This window comes from Equus przewalskii, chromosome 21, assembly GCF_037783145.1.
Source record: "Equus przewalskii isolate Varuska chromosome 21, EquPr2, whole genome shotgun sequence".
Taxonomy (NCBI): domain Eukaryota; kingdom Metazoa; phylum Chordata; class Mammalia; order Perissodactyla; family Equidae; genus Equus; species Equus przewalskii.
In genome coordinates this window covers 35,136,191-35,155,172 of record NC_091851.1, presented here as the reverse complement: position 1 = coordinate 35,155,172, position 18,982 = coordinate 35,136,191, and the positions used below count along the sequence as shown (strand labels likewise).

General features: G+C 54.2%; 2 protein-coding genes across 16 annotated transcripts in view; both read left to right on the top strand.

The window, feature by feature from the left end:
• The window catches only part of ELMO2 (engulfment and cell motility 2), a 37,816-nt gene extending 33,741 nt beyond the window's left edge, over window positions 1-4,075 (top strand). For all 11 annotated transcript variants that reach the window (XM_008521633.2, XM_070589340.1, XM_070589343.1 and 8 more), the window contains 2 exons: window positions 1,341-1,418; window positions 2,552-4,075. In XM_008521633.2, the coding sequence (XP_008519855.1) occupies window positions 1,341-1,418; window positions 2,552-2,752 (279 nt within the window). In that variant the 3' untranslated portion in view covers window positions 2,753-4,075. The remainder of the gene's footprint in view (window positions 1-1,340; window positions 1,419-2,551) is intronic.
• Window positions 4,076-5,555: 1,480 nt separating this feature from the next.
• On the top strand, window positions 5,556-17,805 carry SLC35C2 (solute carrier family 35 member C2). Of its 5 annotated transcripts, none has more exons than XM_070589337.1 (10): window positions 5,556-5,711; window positions 9,351-9,734; window positions 10,369-10,519; window positions 11,526-11,762; window positions 12,182-12,254; window positions 12,801-12,969; window positions 13,051-13,134; window positions 15,376-15,551; window positions 16,751-16,880; window positions 17,214-17,805. In XM_070589337.1, exons 5-10 carry the CDS (start codon window positions 12,189-12,191, stop codon window positions 17,345-17,347), a joined length of 759 nt encoding a protein of 252 aa, XP_070445438.1. In that variant the 5' UTR covers window positions 5,556-5,711; window positions 9,351-9,734; window positions 10,369-10,519; window positions 11,526-11,762; window positions 12,182-12,188; the 3' UTR covers window positions 17,348-17,805. The 5 variants fall into 5 exon arrangements, with proteins under 5 accessions (XP_070445438.1, XP_070445439.1, XP_070445440.1 ...); XM_070589338.1 differs by having other exon boundaries at window positions 5,580-5,711; window positions 10,440-10,519; window positions 11,526-11,589; XM_070589339.1 differs by having other exon boundaries at window positions 5,580-5,711; window positions 10,440-10,519.
• The last annotated feature ends 1,177 nt before the right edge of the window (window positions 17,806-18,982 follow it).

The following is an 18,982-nucleotide window of genomic DNA, read 5'->3' as shown; positions in this document are numbered from 1 at the left end:
TGAGGGAAATCTGTAGTGTTATATCACTTCATCAGTGAATATTTAGAATGTATCTCTAAATTATAAGGACTCTCTTAATATAATCACAAGACTATTAGCACATCTGAAAAGAAAAAGTTGTTATTTAATATCAAATATTCCACTGATGTTTGAATTTCCACTAATTGCCTTATAAATAGCATAATTTCTCTGTAGAAGGCTATATGAATGTTTATATGTATACACACCTGTCTACACATACACACGCTCATACCCATTTTGTTTGCTAAATCAGAATCCAAATAGGATCTACAAATTGTGCTTAGTCTTTTTAAGTTTGTTAATTCCTAAGTTCCCCCTCCATCTTTTCCATCTTTTTTTCTCTCTGCAGTTCATTAGTTGAAGAAACCAGGTTGCTTGTTTGGTAGTTTCCCAGAGTGTGAAATTTGCTGATTGTCTCCCCATGGGGTAGTTCAGCTTGTTCCTCTGCCCCAGATCTGTAAGTTGGTAGAGAGATCTAGAGGCTTGATCCAATTCAGGTTTGACCCTTTTTTTTGGCAAGACTACTTCCTAGATGGTATTGTGTTGTATCAAGAGGCACATAATGTATGGTTGTCTATCTTTCTGTGATGTTGGCAGACTGTCGATGCTCAGTACCTCGTCCCGTTAGTAAGTGCAGATTTGCAGACTGGTGATGTTCCAGTGCTGGACTACTACTCTAAAGGGACACTGCCTGTCGTCTACTTTTGGTTTCCCAGTGGTACAGTTTATATAAGAAAGGAGGATAAATGCTTGATGCTTTTCCTTTTATTTTATTCTTTCCTTTCCTTTCCTACTTTTAAAACAATGAATTAGTTCCCTGGTATCCAGCAGTGACCAATTTTGTGTATGTGTTTTGTTTTGTTTTTTCATATTATTATGAACTTATGGATTTAGGCAAATTATATTTGTTTGAATTCATTACAGTTATGTTGTTGATGCTCCAATTGTCCCATCTTTGGCCATAATTTGTTTTTGTTGTGGTAGTTTTTTAACCTGTTAAGACTCTCAGTTTAATTACCAAGATAACATTTAAGGTGATGCACAGTCGTGGACTCTGACATTCAAAAGGTTCTGAGTGTTGAGAAATGACTTCTGCCGTCTTAAAAGTATTACCCCATCTTAGGAGTGACTTGGGTGGAGAGTGGGTGAGTTAAGGTTCCAGCCACACTTGTGTGCTTGCCCAAGAGCCTTGATGGCATCACACCTGAATCAGCACATTTGGTGATGGTGCCAAGTTACTAGGACTTTGACCAAGGTCTTGGTGTGCAGAGCCCAGGCCATTCCATTGCTCCAAGTAACTGAAACCCTTTCTCCTTCAGGAGGTGTTGGAATTGGCTTTCTCCATCCTGTATGACCCTGATGAGACCTTAAACTTCATTGCACCTAATAAGTACGAGGTGAGCAGTGTGGTGCTGTCTTGGACAGCCAAACCCTCCTCCGTGACTCCTCAGCTGGAGGGGAGGAGTGCGCAGGACAGGAATGTCCCCTAAAGGCGGGGCTAGCGCATGTCAGGAAGGCTGAGGGTCTGCTGTGCTGTGGGTCCTGCCCCTGAGCTGAGCTATTGGGGTTCCTCTTCAACAGCAGCCTTAGGTTGTCATTAGAAAGCAGGGTCACCTTGGGATAACTTATTTGCCTGGGACTAGGAAAATTCTCTCCTTTTCAGTTTCTTAGTGGCCACCTACCCAAGTGAACCTGCTAGATCCTCCCCCCTCAGGGCACCTGGTCACATGTTGTAGTGGATCAGATGGATCTGGTCCTCCCGACATGGGGCTTACAGTTTCATCTGCTGCACTGGGAGATACTGGATGTTAAATGAATGACTGTGGTTGAGACCACACATGTCTGCTGAGCTCTGAGAGCCATCAGAGGGAACTGGAGGTGGGGCTTCTGGAAGAAGAGACACTTAGGCAGGGCCTGAGCTGCCAGTGGAGTTTTATTGGGAGGAAATGAAGAACTAGCAGGCGGGGGGACAGGTGAGCAAAGGCATGGAAAAGATGGATCGGGAGGTGCTGGGGAGGGACGGGTTGAGAATTCTCTGTTATTCCCCTCTTCTCATGAGACCCTCAAGTTCAGTTTCTCTAATAATAATGTTTAACACTCAGTGACTGGGGCTTTTTAAATTTACTTTTTTTCAAACAAAATTGAGATCCTACAGTGATTCCATTTGTGTTCTGCTTTTTTCACCTGGTATATATTTCCTCCCACCATTAGTAATTTCAGGGGCAATTTCAGGTAGTTGATACCCCAGTGCTCAGGTCGCATTTTGCTTTATTCATTAATTGCTTTTTAAAAATCATACTTCATATTATCTTAGGGAGTTTAAATGTAAATCCCTCATAAAAACCGAAAGGTCTTTTGAGAAAGTGGATGCTCACCTCCCAGTTTATCTTTGCTGTTATCCCAAGTCGATTTTGCCTATACTGAATAGCGCCAAAGAGACTGCTGGGAGTCCTCTCGGAAAAGGGACCTTGGCAGGACCTCCTGCTGACCAGGGGCCCCTAGGTGACATTTTGCAACTTGCTCCCCACAGTACTGCATCTGGATTGACGGCCTCAGTGCCCTTCTGGGGAAGGACATGTCCAGCGAGCTGACCAAGAGTGACCTGGACACCCTGCTGAGCATGGAGATGAAGCTGCGGCTCCTGGACCTGGAGAACATCCAGATTCCCGAAGCTCCGCCGCCAGTGCCCAAGGAGCCCAGCAGCTATGACTTTGTCTATCACTATGGCTGAGCCTGGAGCCAGAGACGATGGTACCCAGGAAGGGATTTTGGGCCCAGGAGAAACACAGTCTGGTGCCTTGTCTTTTGCTTGTACAGAATCTATACTGACTGTGGTGGCCAGTAAATGCCAGCCATTTCTCAAACCCACCTCGGACCACCCAGAGCTTCCTCTTGGACCCTGGCCACTAGGCATCATGAAGGCAGGGTGCTCCGGCCTCCCCATCACCGTGGAGCCTAGGATCGGGCCTTGAGGAATGAACAGCAGACGCCCTTGCCTTCCAGGCCAAGAAGCTGCTTCTTGAGTTGGAGTTAATAATGCCACTCACCTTTTCTTCTGAGCCTGCTCTCTGGTCGGCTGGATCCCCATGTGGGCAAGAGCTGACCCAGCAAAGGCTGCCTGCAGAGGCCAGATGTGCTGGGAGTGTGGAGAGCCTTAGAGGGACTGCCTCTGGGGGACCTGTGCCTGTGGCTCAGATCTAAGTAGAGGCCTCGCCCTTGATTTTGTTGTCTTCATGAGGGCTCACTCCGGCCTCATCCAATGCCATGCTGCTGCGGCTCCTGCTGAGGTTTGGCTCGAACCCCTCTGCTCTCTGGAGCCACCAGATCTCTCTCTTGCCCTTGAAGTTGTCTGGGCAGTTGGAATTTCTCCCTGCAAGTTCTCAGTCTCTCATCCTGGCAAGTCAAAGACATGCGGGCTAAGTCTCACCCTGTTAGTCTCAAGGAACTCTGCAGGGAGAGCCAGATGAGGCTTGGACCTAGACTGCAGTGAGGTCACTAGAGTCCACCCTCCCACCCCCATTTATATCTTTTTTCCTTGGGGAGAAATCTCCCACCCAACCTGAATTGCAGCCCCTCTAGTTTGCTTTTCTTTGGCCTTCCAGACCTCAGGAAGTTTACCTTCCCTCCCTCCCCATCCCAGCGCTGTGGTTCCTGCCATTGACATGGTTTCAGGGAGCTGGCTGAGGCCAGCTGAGGCCACAGCTGTGCCAGTGGGGCTTCCCTGGTGCTGCAGCACTTGTAAACCACACGTACAGCCTCTCTCCTCGACACACGTAGACACAGTGGCATTCGGCATTGGTAGCCCGGCATGGTAGGTACTGCCCAGTGAAGAGCATACTCTCTATTTTCTTTACCATAGGCCATACTTATACAGACGTGTATATATATTTATATAAGATCTACCTATCCTAGATGGAATGTTTGAGGTAAAATAAAATTGGAGGCCAAAAAAAATAGTAACATTTCCAGTTGTGAGCCAAGATTGTAACCTGAGAGCAGCCAGGAGCTTCCTGTCAGTAACCATGTTTTCAATAAATACTCTTTCATGTACAAACTGTGGTTGCTATGAACAGCTGTTTCTGTGTACTTTCTCCCGCCCAAGGGAGCTTCACCTTGACGAGCCTTCATTTCATTGTGTCTGCGAGACTTGGGAGAGCTCCAGCTGGAGCCCTCAGCCACCTTCCAAGAGCCCCTTCCTCCTCTTCCACCACGCCTGCGTCCGGCACACACTCTCGGGCGCGTACACACACACACAACCCCCTGCTGGTTAAGGATGCTCACAGATTGTCGCACCAGGACAGAGTGTTTTCTGCTCAGGCCTGCCGGGTACAGAAGGGAAAGGCATGCTATACACCCCCGGGAACATGTCCTCTCTCTTCTCCCTGCCAGGGATACAGCCAGGGAACAGCTCGAGTACTTGTGCCTTACAAAGAAGACACGTTCTTCACCCTGTGTGTTGCCGGTGCTTGGTGCCCAGCCTTCCAGCTGGTGTTTTAGGCTGTTGCTCCAAAACTCAGCCTTGGTAGCTGCGAGGCTTGAATGAGGGTGGTGATGAAAATAGATATTTTCTCTTGCCTCAGAGAGAAGGGGGCAAGGACAAGCTCTTTCAAAAGGCATAGAACACACAGGCTCTACAAGCCTTGAGGACTGACTAAAGCCAAGACCTTGGGCGGCCATGGGTGCCACTGTAGGTGCTTGCTAAGCATTAAATGAACTAACGCCTGCGTGATACCAGCTGGCAGTGGCACGGAGCAGGGGTTTGGGTAATGCACTGCTTTCACTCTGGCCTTGAGCCTTCTGTTCATAGGGGCCGGGGAGCCCAGCCGAGTCACTTGCAGAGGTCCCTGTCTACAACTAGTTTTTGAGCCAGAGAGCCCAGGAGGGGCCGAAAACCAAAGGCAAAAAGCCCCAACTGGGCCTCAGTCTGCAACCCTAGCCTGCCCTGGCCTCCTAATGGTTCTCTGTCTGCAGGCTCTGCCTTTTACTCCACCCTACAAGATGAATAAGATGTGAACTCCCTAGCTGCCATTTTTGGGACCACGGAAGCCTACCTCTTGTCTACGTTTTTGGTGACTCTGCGTATGAACAACTGGATTCCAAGCCAAGCTCAGTCTTCTTGTCCACTCCTTATTTCCTCGGTCTGGGACCCTCTCCCCGCATTCGACCTACTGAAATTGAGATCATTCTCATAAAGTTTCAGGCACACAGAAAATGTTTCACAAATGTTTGTTATAATCATTACTTCCCATGGATCTTCTAAGTCCTAAAATGAATGCCCCTGACTTGCCATCACTCTCCAGCTGGCTTAAGGTCCAGAAGGAAAAATCCTATAAGAGATTTTTCTTTGTGGTTCGTTCCAAGGCTCCCCAGCACTGGGTTGCACATAGGTAAATGCTTAACGTGTTCAACAGCAGTAAAGAGACTATTTTGTGGGCCCCGCAGGGCGCACGGCTTTGGAGCAGGCGCCGGGGCTCCAGAGCGAGGCCCTGCCCGAGCGCAGGAGACAAACGACCACAGCAAGTCGGGGCGCAAGCGCGGGCCTCCAGGGGCTCCCGGCAGGACGCGCCACGCCGAGCCCTGGCCGACAGCGCGGGAGGCCCCGCCCCGCAGCGGCTGCCAGCGGAAGTGCTCCCCCCGCGGGGGCGCCCGGCCTCGCACTTCCGGCAGGAGGGTCCCGGGCCGCGGCCGAGGCGAGTGGGCGCGCGGCGGGGCTTCCGCGCTCCCGGGGGCGGGGCGGGGAGGGCCGGGCCGCGGGGGCCGCGCCGTGCAGGGGCCTGGGACCCCCCCGCGCCTCCTCGGTCGCCCGCTGCGCGCTCCCGCGGCATTTTCCGAGCGCTCCGCCGGGCCGGGCCTGGACCCCTCGGGGATCCGCCGCCACGGCCCTGCCCGCGGAGAGGCCGCCTCCCGCCGTGGGGTGGGAGCGGGGTCGGGCAGGAGACGCGTGGGCAAACGAGGCAGCGAGCGGGGGTGGGAGGGGTCCCGCCGGGGAGGAGGGGGCCCTCCGGGAGAGTTCTGCCGAGCGGAGGTCTGCGGAAGAGTGTGCTAGGCAGAGGGAACAGCAAGTGCAAAGAAGGACGCAGGCTCGAGGTGCTTGACAAACGGCCAGGGCCGGCGTGGCAAGTGCTGGGGCGGTGCTGGGAGAATGAGGTGGTCGGCAGAGGCCTTCCTGGTGGGCCTGCAAGGTGCGGGGGAGGCAGGGGGGATAGGATTAGCCCTGTGAGGGCAGGGTCTGCTGTCTGTGCCTAAGGCGTGTCCCTGCTGCTTGTGCTCCGGGTTGGTGGAGGGGAGGAAGCGGGAACACCAGTTAGGTGTCCAGTGGGTGAAAGATAATTGTGGCTTAGACTGTGATGGCAAAGTGGAGGTGAAGAAAAGTTAGTGGGTCAAGAAATATGTTGGAGGTGGAATTGACGGGACAGGATTTGTGGACGGAGGGATGGAGTTGTCTGGGATGACTTTGTTGTTGATTTGGGGGTTTAGACTTAAACAACCAGATGTATTATGCTGGCACTTACTAATGATTTCGGGATAGGTTGGAGGCATGAATTAAGAAATCTGCTTGGAGCCAGCCCTCATGGCCTAGTGGTTGAAGTTCAGCACGCTCCACTTTGGCAGCCAGTTGGGTCCCTGCACCCAACTGCACCACTCATCTGTCAGTAGCCATGCTGTGGCAGCGGCTCATATAGAAGAACTAGAAGGACCTACAACTAGAGTATACAACTATGTACTGGCCTTTGGGGAGGAAAAAACAAAAAGACAGGAAGGGTGGCAACAGATGTTAGCTCAGAGCAAATCTTTCCCAGCAAAAAAAAAAAGAAATCCTGAAAGCTTTCTATGCTTCTTAAAAGACTGCCTCGCTACTGTGACCCAACCAGAACTCATCACTCTCTACATTAAAAAAAAAAAAAGAAATCTTGGGGCACTGAAAGTTTAGATATCATGAGTGGAGCTACCAGATAGGCAGTTAGATGTGCTAAATGGGAGCTCACAGAAGAGCTGAGGGCTCGTGGAAAGAATTCAGAAATCATGGGCATATCAGTTGGATGGGATGAGATTACTCAAGGTGAGGATTAAGATAGAGCTCGTGTGCTCCACCATCTGCTCTTGTAGGGAGAAGCAGAGAGGACCATTTAGGAGACTAATGCATCGTGTGGGGGAAGGAGGGCGGTGGCTCAGATGGTGGTGGTGGAGGTGGCGAGATGTGATCATATTGGGGGTGATTTTGAAAGTAGAGCTGACAGCCTTTGTTGATTGAATATGGGCTGAGGGAGAGAGTGGAGTCAAGGATGAGAACAGTGTTCTTGGCCTAAGCAACTAGGTGAATGGTGTTGCCACTGGCTGAGGTGGGAAGAAGAGCAGGTTGGGAAGGGACAAGTTGGCAGTAGGGTATTCTTCTGGGGTTCATGGGGAGGTCTGAGGGAGAGAGGCACGTTAGGGAGGTGTCAGCTTAATGGAGACATTCCCAGGAATGGGACCGCATCAGGTCGCATAGCATAGTGGTTCTCAACCCATTGGATACAGCGTCCTCTTTTTAATGACAAATATCTCATTAACAAACCTCCCTTCCTATCCTAAAATGAGACTTATGGTTAATAAATACTGCCTATGTATACTTTCTAAAAAATTGACGATGCCCTAACCATTAAATAAAAGAGAAATAAAAGGAAAGTAATTGACAATAAAATAAAATGTGTTTCCGTATGTAAGTTCCTGGGCACAAGGACACTGGGAGTCACAGTGAAGCAGTTGATGCTTTCACCACTTTCCCCTGTAGAACCTCTGGAAATGTGACAGCCGCAGTGCAGACTCCTGTAGCTCGAAAACCACGAGTGCCGTTGCTGTACATAGAGTGGGTTTTCTAAACAGGGAACTCGTGGTACCCTTTTATCAAAAACAGTCCAGTCCCCCCACCCCCCCGCCAGTGTAAATGGTAAGTGTATTCTTGGAAATTTTAGTGCCTAGTAGAACAGTGGAAAAACTGTTCTGTTACATGTAGAACAGTTGGGTTTTAGGTTCGGGTAATTATAAGCAGATCTTTCACCTACAGGAATGTCAAAGTCATGCAGAGTGCCGAACAATTTTTAGTTATGTGGACTATCTCCCTCATAGTCTGCACTCACCAAAAGCTAGGAATGTCTGCCCAAAACAGCACCACAGGTTCCCAGAGTTCCCCTGAAGAGAACCATTGTCCTTGGGCAGAGTCTTTCGCTAGCTCACAGTTTGCCTTGGGGGAGGGGAAATGATAACCCAGATTCCAGAGTAGAAAACTGAAGGTGATTACTCCCTTCAGAAAGGACTGGGGGGCGGGGGGAGTAGGAGAATGTCTGATCAGATATTCTAGGAAGGCTTCAAGAAAGAGGTGGCATTTCAGCAAGGTGGGAACGTTTCAAAGGAAGAGATGGAGGAGGAAGGACATGAGGATGAAGCAGTAGGTGGAATAACTGGACCCGGTCGGCTTGGTCTTCCTGGAGCCTGGCATGCTCTGGGCATTCATTACAGTTGACTGATTGATAGGGAGGCAGGGAGCGGTTTAGTTTGGCAAGCCCCTGGGGAGGCCCCGGCTCTATGGGAGTGGTTGTTAGAGGCTGCTGCGAGGTAGGTGTCAGTTTCGTGGTCCATTTTTAACATCTTAAAGAACAGATCAGTCCCCTGAAAATCACGTGCCCGCTGTCTTGCCTTGAGTCATCAAACCACATGGAGAACTTAAATGTGCCGGGTGAGCGTAAGGCTAACATGGACATGGTGGACATGTCCTCAGGGAGCACACAGCCTTCCAGGGGACACAGACCACTCAAATCATCACACCTGCACAAGTAGGGAGCCGTGAGAGCAGCCCGAAACCCAGGGGGACTCATGGGGGGCCCCTGAGGAAGCGACAGCTGAGCTGAAGATGAGTGGGAGCGAAGAGAGGCACGAGGGCGGGCAGAGCATTCAGTTCCTTAGGTGGCGGGAAAGAGCCTAGGGTGTTTGGGGAATTGAAAGGCGGCCGTGAGCCTCGGGCGGGCGTGGAGCTTCTTAGCCGCGGGAAGGGTTTCTGGTCTTCATCATAAGCGCACTGGAAATCACCGAAGGGCTAGCATCTGAGCTGACATGATCAGATTTACACTTTTTAAAGGTCACTTTTGTGGCAATTCATGGAGAAGAGCTTGAGGCCTCGAGAGAATGGACGTGCCCGGGAGCTCTGAGTGCCTGTGCTGGGTGTGGGCTCCTTCCTGGCGTCCTCTCTGCTCTGATCTGCTCCCTGTGGAGTGAGGATGGCATGGGATGGGGATGGGTAGTCAGACAGCCCTCACTCTGCACGTGCCACCAGAGCTGCCTTTTTATCCTTCCAGCCTTAGACCTGGGGACCTGTGAGCCCTGCCTCCAGTTACTAATCATGGAGAGGGTCGACTCGAGCCACCAGCCCCTTAGGTGAGGACTCCGCCTGGGGCTCTGTTGACCATTCCGAATCATGGAGAAGAAGAGAACTGCTCTAGCCAGCAGGAGACGTTCTTGTTGAAAGGCCTGAGCCAGCTCAACCGGCTCTTCCTGTGGGCTGTCTTCGGGAGAGCGGCCTGCCCCCACTGACCCGGAGCTAGAAGTTGCAGCTTCCACTGATGGGGAGGTGGGCCCTCGAAGTGGCCTTTGTGTGGAAGGCGATGTTGACGCTGGGGCTGGTCCTCCTCTACTACTGCTTCTCCATCGGCATCACCTTCTACAACAAATGGCTGACGAAGGTACCTCGGAGGCCTTGAGGTGCAGGGGGCGGGCGGGGAGGTGGCTGTGGCTGCAGTGCCCCTAAAGTTTCACAGCAGGAAGGCCAGGCTTCAGCCAGTCAGACTGGAAGCCAGTCAGTCACGCCAGTGATGGGACAGGGCCCTAATTCCTGCCACACCAGGGGTTCCCCTTCAATGCTGGGGTCGAGGGGAATCGAGAAAGGGGGAGACCCTGAGGGTGGGCTGGGCAAAGCAGGAGGCTTTCGCAGCAGCTTTTTCCCATCTGGTAGAGAAATCGTTCAGTATTTTAAGAATTGGCACAGCCCTACTGGCCCACACTGGCTGCTGGCTGGGTAGGGGCGCTGGGGAGGGGCTGGAGCAGGTAGCTACAGGCCTGTTGAAGAGGTGGACAGCACCCTGCTACGACTGACCCCCGGTCTGCCACCTGCTCTCCGTGTGACCTCCAGAACTTGGACTCATAGGCTCTCATCCCAAGCGATTCTAATGTGGGTGAAAGCCCCTCGCACACTGCAGAGCCCTGGTGAACCACGAAATTAGCCCCACGGCCACCAGCCAGAGGCGAGGAGGGAAGAAGGAGGCAGACGCGGCCGGGCTGTAAACCGCACCTGGGCTGTGAGCTGTGTTCTCCACACAGAGCTTCCACTTCCCCCTCTTCATGACCATGCTGCACCTAGCCGTGATCTTCCTGTTCTCTGCCCTGTCCAGGGCCCTGGTGCAGTGCTCCAGCCACAGGGCCCGTGTGGTGCTGAGCTGGACTGACTACCTCAGAAGAGTGGCTCCGACAGGTATGTGCCCTGGGGCGGGCCGTGGGGCTGGCCCACTGGAGAGGAGAGTTGCTGGGAAAGCCAGAGGCCGAGAACAAAAGGAAGCTGCCCTCGTGGCTTGAAGTTTAGGCCCTCTCCCCCTGCTTCACTCTTCCCTGCCAGCCTCCTCCCCCTCCCCCGCTTCTGCCTGTTACGTGCTTCCCATCTTCCCACTCCCCCCATGCACACCCAGAAAAAGCTCTGATGCAGCAGTGGCCTTGTGGTTCCGGGAGCCTCCTGCTGGGGCCTGGGGGCAGTAGTGAGCAGAGTGCAGGGTCCCGCCCCTCGCCGTGCTGTGGTGAGGGCGATGGGGGGCACCATGGAGCACGGAGGAGGGGAACTCGCCAAGGTGCAGGTGGGCGGCCGAGTGGGGAGGGTTTCCCACAGCAAGGGCTGAGTGGGCTGAGGCCTGGAGGGTGAGTGAAACGGGCCGGTCCTGGGAGGGGCCAGCACCTGTGTGGCTGGGAGAGGTTTAGTGGTGTGGAGGTCTGAAGGGGAACTGAGAGAGTCTCGGGATGCTGGGAACTCAGCGTTGGTGAGAGGCTGCGGGAGAAATGAGGAATGAGAGGGGTTGGGGTGGCGCAGTCAGATCCCGGAGGGCCGGGTCCTCGTGAGGAGTGTGTGTTTTGTCCTGAGGCAAATGGGAGCCACTCCAAAGACTTTCCAGTAAGGAAGCTACAGGATCAGATTAATACCCCATTAATATCTCATCAAGGGGATATTCAAAATATTTGACAAGTGGGAACAAGACAGGCCCCAGCCAACCAGAGTGGACTGCAGCCCTAATGCTAGAGCACACCACGTGCTTTTTTTGGCCAACAGTTAACCCTCTAGTTGCTGGGTAGAAAGGAAGGCCCAAGGGCCCCAGAGAAAGCTGGGGTGTGCAGGGCAGAGCAGGGGCACTCAGTGCCCGATGGGATTGTTGTAACACCTTGCCCACCTGTGCTGCCTGCCCCGGCTATGGCCGGTGGGGCCCCTGTCTCCACAGCATTGGCGACGGCGCTTGACGTGGGCTTGTCCAACTGGAGCTTCCTCTACATCACCGTCTCACTGTGAGTACCGGCCCCACCCCGCCGCCTTCCTGCAGCCTCGAGCTCTGTGTCCAGCCGGCTGTTTCTGCACCGGCCGGCGGGCCAGCCACTACACCACTCTCTGGGACCAGCCCTTGCTCTCTCAGCTCTTACCCGGCACCCAGCAGCTCTCCAGGAAGTCGCCAGCCTCTTCCGTAAGCCCTGCACAGAGGGGATGCTGTGCCTGCCTCCCAGATGGCCTGGGGAAGCCAGGGGCTCAAACAGCGGTGACAGCCATGGCCGGGGAGAAGGGGCACTGACCGGTGTGAGGGCACGCAGCCGCCCAGAGGGGCAGGGCTACCGGTTAGGAATCTCTCTGATTCTGTGCCTCAGAGAGCATAGTCCCTGCCTTCCCTCACCTTCCTCGCTCCTCCTGGTCTCCACCGAGGCGTAGGCAGATAGAGGTTGTGGGTCAGCCCAGGCAACTCAGGCCGCCTTCCTCTGGTCTTCTGCGCCCACATCACCTGCTGCCCTGAGCAGAGCCCGCTGCCCTGGTTGTGCTGTGGGCCCCTTTCTTGGTGGTGAGTCTGAGCCCGGGCTACACCGGTGCATTCTGGGCAATTTTTGCTTCCAGGTACACAATGACCAAATCCTCAGCCGTCCTCTTCATCTTGATCTTCTCTCTGATCTTCAAGCTGGAGGAGCTGGTGAGGCCTCAGCTTCCCTTTTGACCCTCCTGCTCCCGCAGATGCTAAGAATAAAGGGGAGTCTGAGCAGTGGCTTGTCACTGTGTGTGACAAGGAGACAAGCCCAGCCCAGGTGGCAGTACCTCCTGTTAGTGAGGAAGGACCTAGACACAGGGCACTACTGAGAATATTTAGAAACTGATATGGCAGGGGTAATGACAAAAGGAGAAAGGATTCAAGGACAGGGGCCAGGTGGAGCCGGGTCCTGGGGGCTCCCTGCTGTGTGAGGCAGTAGCCCTTTGTGTGCTGGGTCCAGGGGAGGGCATGGGACCTGGGACAGCCATGGGAGAGCAGTGCAGTGTGTTAGATCAGGTAGCCATGGTGGGTACATGCCGGCTAAACGTAAACCCTACATACATTGACAGGAAGGAGCTGGCAGGACCCCCGGGAGGGGGAGGTAGAAGGGTTTCTTGCCCAAGGGCATCCGAGATGGCTGCTGACCCCAAACTCCAGGTATGATGAACTCGAGACCCCCAAGTTAGTTACCCCTGCTCCCCATCCTAATAGCGAGCGGCGCTGGTCCTGGTGGTCCTTCTCATCGCTGGGGGCCTCTTCATGTTCACCTACAAGTCCACGCAGTTCAACGTGGAGGGCTTTGCCTTGGTGCTGGGGGCCTCGTTCATCGGTGGCATTCGCTGGACCCTCACCCAGATGCTCCTGCAGAAAGCAGAACTTGGTGAGAGAGGGGCCGGGCACCAGGCGGGGTGGAGGCAGGCCAGGCCAAGCCTGAGGGCTCACCCATCTCCCCATTCTGCAGGGCTCCAGAACCCCATTGACACCATGTTCCACCTGCAGCCACTCATGTTTCTGGGGCTTTTCCCTCTCTTTGCCATATTTGAAGGTACGTTGGGTTGTCCACCTCAGGGGTATCTCAGTACAACGGACCCCCAGTCTCTGCTCTGAGCCCAGCACTGTGGTGGCAGCAGAGGTTACAGAGATTAAAACTGTGCCCCCTCCCCTGGCAGTGCCTGGTTTGGGGGCTGGACAGACACTTAAACCAAACGTCTAGAATCCAGTGTGATAAATGCTGTGTAAGGAGTGTATATGAAATACAGCAGACAGTGATGACAGTGACCGCACAGCCCTGAGGGTATGCCAGGGCTCTTCCAATCATTTTTAACATGCCAACGCCTCTAATACCCCCCAAACCCTGTGTGGTGGTACTATTATAATCCCCATCTTGGATGTGAAAGGAACTGAGGCAGAGAGAAGTAAAGATAACCTTGCCCAAGGTCTCATGGCTCAGAAACAAGCCTGAATTTGGATCCAGCAGCTGGCTCCAGAGTCCCCCTCTTAACCGTTATGCATTCTGTCTCCTAGAAGGAGCAGGGGTCATGGAGTGTTTCGGGGTGGTAGAGTGGAAAGGCAAGTCACAAAGGCTTCCCAGACGATGTCCTTTGGAGGATGAATGGGATTTTGACAGGCTGATGGGGTGGGGTGTCCCAGGAAGTGGAAACTAGGTTCAGGCGTTCAGCTGTGTGCTCAGTGTGTGCTTCTGGGTGGGGGGGCCAGGGGCCGGGGCACAGGAGCCTCGGCAGGTCAGCAGTCCCCTCCGCTGTCATCTCCCGGAGAAGAGGAGAGGCAGGGAGAATCATCTAGGCTGGGAGGTGCGGCACCACCTTCCTTCTCCCATGTTGTGGGATTGGTCTCTGTCCCTTGTCTGTTTATCCTTCTTCCCAGAGTCCCTTCTGTCCTCAGGGTCGTTACAGAGAATTCTGTCCCACATCCGTTTAAGTTTCAAGCAGTGAAGCGTCACGAACCTCTCTGAGGAAATTATTCTGCAGCCCCGTTGTCCAGGAGACTTCCGTTCTGCAGCTTCATTTTTGTCCTTTTTAAAATCTCTCCCCATTCCTTCATTAAGCCCTCCTGTACCAAACGCCGCACTTTCCCGCCCGCCCAGCGTTGACACCGTTCCCCATCTCTGCAAACCCACATCCAAAGCCCCTGGTAGTCGTCACTTAGCAAAGCTGCACGGACTTAGATGCTTTAATCTTTTCTGGTAAATTAATCCCCCAAGCACCTTCATTACTTATGTTGCTCTTCCCCAAATTCCCTTCAATTTGCCGACGCCTTTGCAGTACTGCTGAGCCCAGCAGCAGACAAGATGTCCTACATCGTAAGGCTCTTTGCCTGGGGAGGCCTGTCACTCTGCATTTCTTTGGTGCTTTCCTCCAAAACTCTCAAAAGTACTCGGCCAGCCCCCGGCTCCCACCGTTGTCTCTGTTGTGCCTTGCTGGGGGCTCACCTCGCCCTGCCGATACACCAGTGGGCCTTTCTCTCAGATGGGCAGTGCTAGCGGGCCAAGAATCCTCTGGAAGTCTAAGCAAAATTTGGTATGTGGATGCCTGAGTAGGTGTCTGAAACGGGACCATGGCTTCTGTCATACATTTGTGTGTGTGTGTGTGTGTGTGTGTGTGTTGTTGAGAACTGTTCATCAAATTACACTGTGTGTTTGAGAAACTCTGTCTAGTCCCAGTGCTCTCCTTTCATCAGTGGGGAACTATGGTCCAGAAAGGAGACATGTCTTGGCCAAGTCTCACGGCTACATGATAGCCAGACCTGGATTAAAATGAAGGTTTGTAAGGATAGAGCTTCATCCCTGTGTATAGGTGGCCCCCCCTGAAACTCAGAGCAGGGGACTCCCCAAGGGGCCCAGGGTATCATCAAGGTCCTCACTTGATGGGTTGCCCCATCTCTCTTTGGCCCAGTGGTTATCACAGCTGCAAAATCCTCCACCCTCCCCCGCAGAGACGCGTGGGTGACCACCGTGAGGGAGCAGGGTGCTTCCTCCGATGTTCTCTGCCATGCCACTCCCTCTCCTGAACCCGGAGGCTCGAAAGCCCTCCCCATCACTCCCTGCGAGGACCTCTGGCAGCCATCACCGCTTCCCCGGTTGCCCCAAGTCCCAGGCCATCTGCATGGGACTCTCACCTCCCTTCCTTTTCCTCAGGGCCTCAGACAGGCAGCAGGTGTGCCCTGCCGCAGTGCCACATCTCCCCCTGTTGCTGGGGGGGGTTGCTGAGGCTGCTGGGCGGGCACACCCAGGACGCAGCCTCCCGCTCTCTCCCCCCATTGCTTTCAGGTCTCCATTTGTCCACATCTGAGAAAATCTTCCGTTTCCAGGACACAGGGCTGCTCCTGCGGGTACTTGGGAGCCTCTTCCTTGGCGGGATTCTCGCCTTTGGTCTGGGCTTCTCTGAGTTCCTCCTGGTCTCCAGAACTTCCAGCCTCACTCTCTCCATTGCTGGCATTTTTAAGGTACAGACTCAGAGGTGACCCCCGTCCTGTCTTAGAGGGGAGCCCCCTAAGGGTGTTTCTCAACAGCAGCTTGCATCCCAATTCCTGCACCCCAGGGCCCTGCAGAGAAGAGACGGAAGTGCCTAGTTAGGGTGCGAAGTGCCATGTTCTCATCTGTACCCCCTCCCATCATCCCTGCAGCCCCGTGAGGTGGGGATGGTCACCCCCGGTTCACAGCTGGGGAGACAGATGAAGTGCTGCTCCTACCCAAGGATACACAGCTAGGAGGTGGCCGAGCTGGGATTCAAAGCCGGGTCTGACTGCACCAAGCCTGGGTCCTATTTGCATTTTACCACAAGTGCCAACTCTGGTCATTTGGCAGCAGCCTGGAGCCATGGGCTGAGAATCCCCCAAGCAGACTCAGCAGTAAAGAGTTCCGTGATCGATCGGCAGTGTCTGCCATGGGCCCAGTAAGGGATAGTTACGTCACAAGGGCCCTGTGTTTGCCAGTCCTGCCTCCTGCCACTGTCTGCACTCTTGCCCTCTCCTGTCGTCACTTCTCCCCTGCCCTACCCACCCCATCTCTCCTCCCTGCTCAGGGCCGTGGAGGGAGTTCTCTCTTGGACCAGGCAGTCACTGATAGTGGAGCAATGTTCTTAATACCGGAAATATAGGTCTCCCCAAGGGTCATCCAGTTGCCAACCAAATGACAAGGCATAAGCTGTGGTTCTAAGAATGAATCCTCTCACCAGTCCCATTTGCAGCCGCTGTCTGTGAAGAACCCCGTGACCAGTGTGTGTCCTGTAGAGCCCAGGGTGACGCTGCATTCTTCCGTGGCAGCTGAGGCCTCTCCATCTGTAGGTGCCTTCCGGAAGGGCAGCTGGCCCTTATGCCTGTGGACATGGCCGTGGGCTGATACCCGGGCTCCCAGCCCTGGGTGCCATTTGCCTTTTAATCCTGACGGAATTCTATGAAAAGCACCTCCTTTGTTGCATCTCAGTGATACAAAGGGAGGAAGGCGTTACAGGCGGGCCTGGTCCTCTGAGCTTGGGGAGGCCTTCCTCTTTGCCTTGCAGGCCAGCCTGCCCCGGCGGCCCCAGGAGTCTCGGCAGGTCTGGCTCTGTCCTACTGGGGGGCCCAGTGCCCCTGCCCTCTACCCTCCTTGCAAAGGAGCCGCTGCCTCCTGCTGATCACTCCCCTTCCTGCTTCTCTGTCTGCAGGAAGTCTGCACTTTGCTGTTGGCGGCGCATCTGCTGGGTGATCAGATCAGCCTCCTGAACTGGCTGGGCTTCGCCCTCTGCCTTTCGGGAATATCCCTGCACGTCGCCCTCAAAGCTCTGCACTCCCGAGGTGAGCCGGAGCCCCTTCCCAGGCCTGTGCTCTGGCGGCATTCTCCCTGCGACCCAGCCCTACCAGGAAGAGGCAGGTGTCTCTTGACTTCCCCAAAGCAGTTCCAGCCTGGTGGCTGTCGGCACAGTTCAGCCGCCCCTGCGTTGGCTGCTCCTCTAATTCAGGAAGTATGCCTGGTGATTCTTCAGCCCCACTCCTCCGAGAAGACATGGGTCATTTCCAGGGAGTGGGTGGGGGGCTGCGTGGGGGCCTGGGTGACGCAGCACACACCCACATCAGGGCGCACCGAGAAAACCATTAGTGGGTCTGTAACTGGTCTCTCTTTATCCTCAGGTGATGGCAGCCCTAAACCTTTGAAGGGGCTGGGCTCCAACCCTGACCTGGAGCTGCTGCTCCGGAGCAGCCAGCCAGGGGAGGATGAATATGAGGAGGAGGAGGAGTACTTTGTGGCCCAGAGGCAGCAGTGACCAGCCAGGGGACCAGCGTGGAAGCAGGCCACTCCGGGGTGCTCACAGCCAACGGCAGCTTGGGGCCCCAGGTGGCTCCTCACAGCAGCCGGAGAAGCGGTGGACTGGAGACTCGCAGGCTGGGCCTCAGATGGCACCTGACCACGTGCTGGGGCTGGGTCAGGGAGTTGGTGAGGCAGAGGTGAGCACGGGGCCAGCCGGGGACCTGGCCGGACTGGGGCCCAAGCTGTGCTGGGGTCGCAGCGGGAGAAGGGAGGGGCTGTTTTTCTCGACTGCCTGCCAGGCTCTGATAGCCAAGCCTGTGCTTTCAGAGGCAAACAGGTTTCTAAGGGGACTGCCTTTGGACTGCAGAGCGGTTCGGAAGGGGAGCTGGAGAGGCTGGGGCCTCATCACCTGGAGAGCAGCTTTTCTCAGCAGATCTATTTATAGTTTGGAAATAAAGGGTTTACGGTCCACTGGCCACCTTCTGTTGCCTGGAGGTGTGGGGCCAGGGAGGGGCGGTGTGGGCCTGGCCTCTCCCCTTCCTTCTGTGCCTGGGGCCTGCTTCAGATCACTGGTCATACCCTAGACCTCCCACATGCCTTGTGCTCCTCTTTGAGTCCTGGTGCCCTTCCTTAGGGCCTCACCACACCTGCAGGCAGGAAAAAAATATGTACTGAGTATTCTGGGGACTTTAATACTTTCACAGCCTGGATTTGAATCCTGTCACCAGCTGTGTGACCTTGAGCAAATTACTTAACCTCTCTATATCACAGTCCTTTCATCTGTAAAACGGGGATAATAATTACTTAGAGTTGTTCTGAAGATTGAGTCAATATTGGTAACAGCTTGAATGTTATGTAAATGTTTATTTTGAAAATCCTTTCAGCAGGCATGGAACCCAGACCCTAAATGAGCGCCGAGCTAGGGTGCATGGCCAGGTCTGTGTGTCCGCGTGTGTGTCCACAGAACATGTATAGAAGGGTTTATTGGCCTCTGGGACCAGGGCCTTGCACTCACCTGCCTTGGACAAGTCATGCCGCCCCTCTAGACTGCAGCCTTCTTTATGAAATGGGGGAGGGAGGGGCCGGGATCCCGGCTGTGAGGGGCGAAGCTTCTGAGGCCAGGCCTGCTGCTGAGAGCTGCCTCCCCTGCGTTGGGAGAGCTGCTGGGCTGTGGGGCCGAGTCCTTCCAGACAGAAGTGCTTTTAGGCTCTCACAGCAGGTGGCGCCATTGCACCGTGCTGCGGCTCTCGAACTGCCCACCTGCCACCGCTGTCCACGTGCAGGCAGGGGTCCTTGGAAGAGCACAGTGGGTGTCTGTGGGTAGGGACCAGGACGGGGCTTGTTATGAATTGTTCTAATCAGATTGGGGCCACGAAAGCTCACTCTTAAGTCCAGGAAAATGTTAATGCTTTAGAAACGGGCGGGCAAACTTTTTCTGCCAGATAGTAAATATTTTCTGTTTGGGGGCCACGTAGTCTCTGTCGCAGCTAGTCAAGTCTGCCATTGTAGCAGAAAAGCAGCCACAGACAGAGATATGGAAACAAAGGGGCGGGGCCGTGTTCCAGTGAAACCCTATTTACAAAAATAGGATTCGGCTTGCTGGCTGTAGTTTGCCAATCTTCGCTGTAGAAGAATCCTTAAGAATTATTGA

Coding starts and splice junctions, on each gene's coding strand:
- SLC35C2 (XM_070589335.1), top strand. CDS start 9,615: ATGGGGAGGTGGGCCCTCGAAGTGGCCTTTGTGTGGAAGGCGATGTTG. Junction 9,735..10,368: donor ACAACAAATGGCTGACGAAG/GTACCTCGGAGG, acceptor TTCTCCACACAG/AGCTTCCACTTCCCCCTCTT. Junction 12,255..12,800: donor TCTTCAAGCTGGAGGAGCTG/GTGAGGCCTCAG, acceptor CCATCCTAATAG/CGAGCGGCGCTGGTCCTGGT.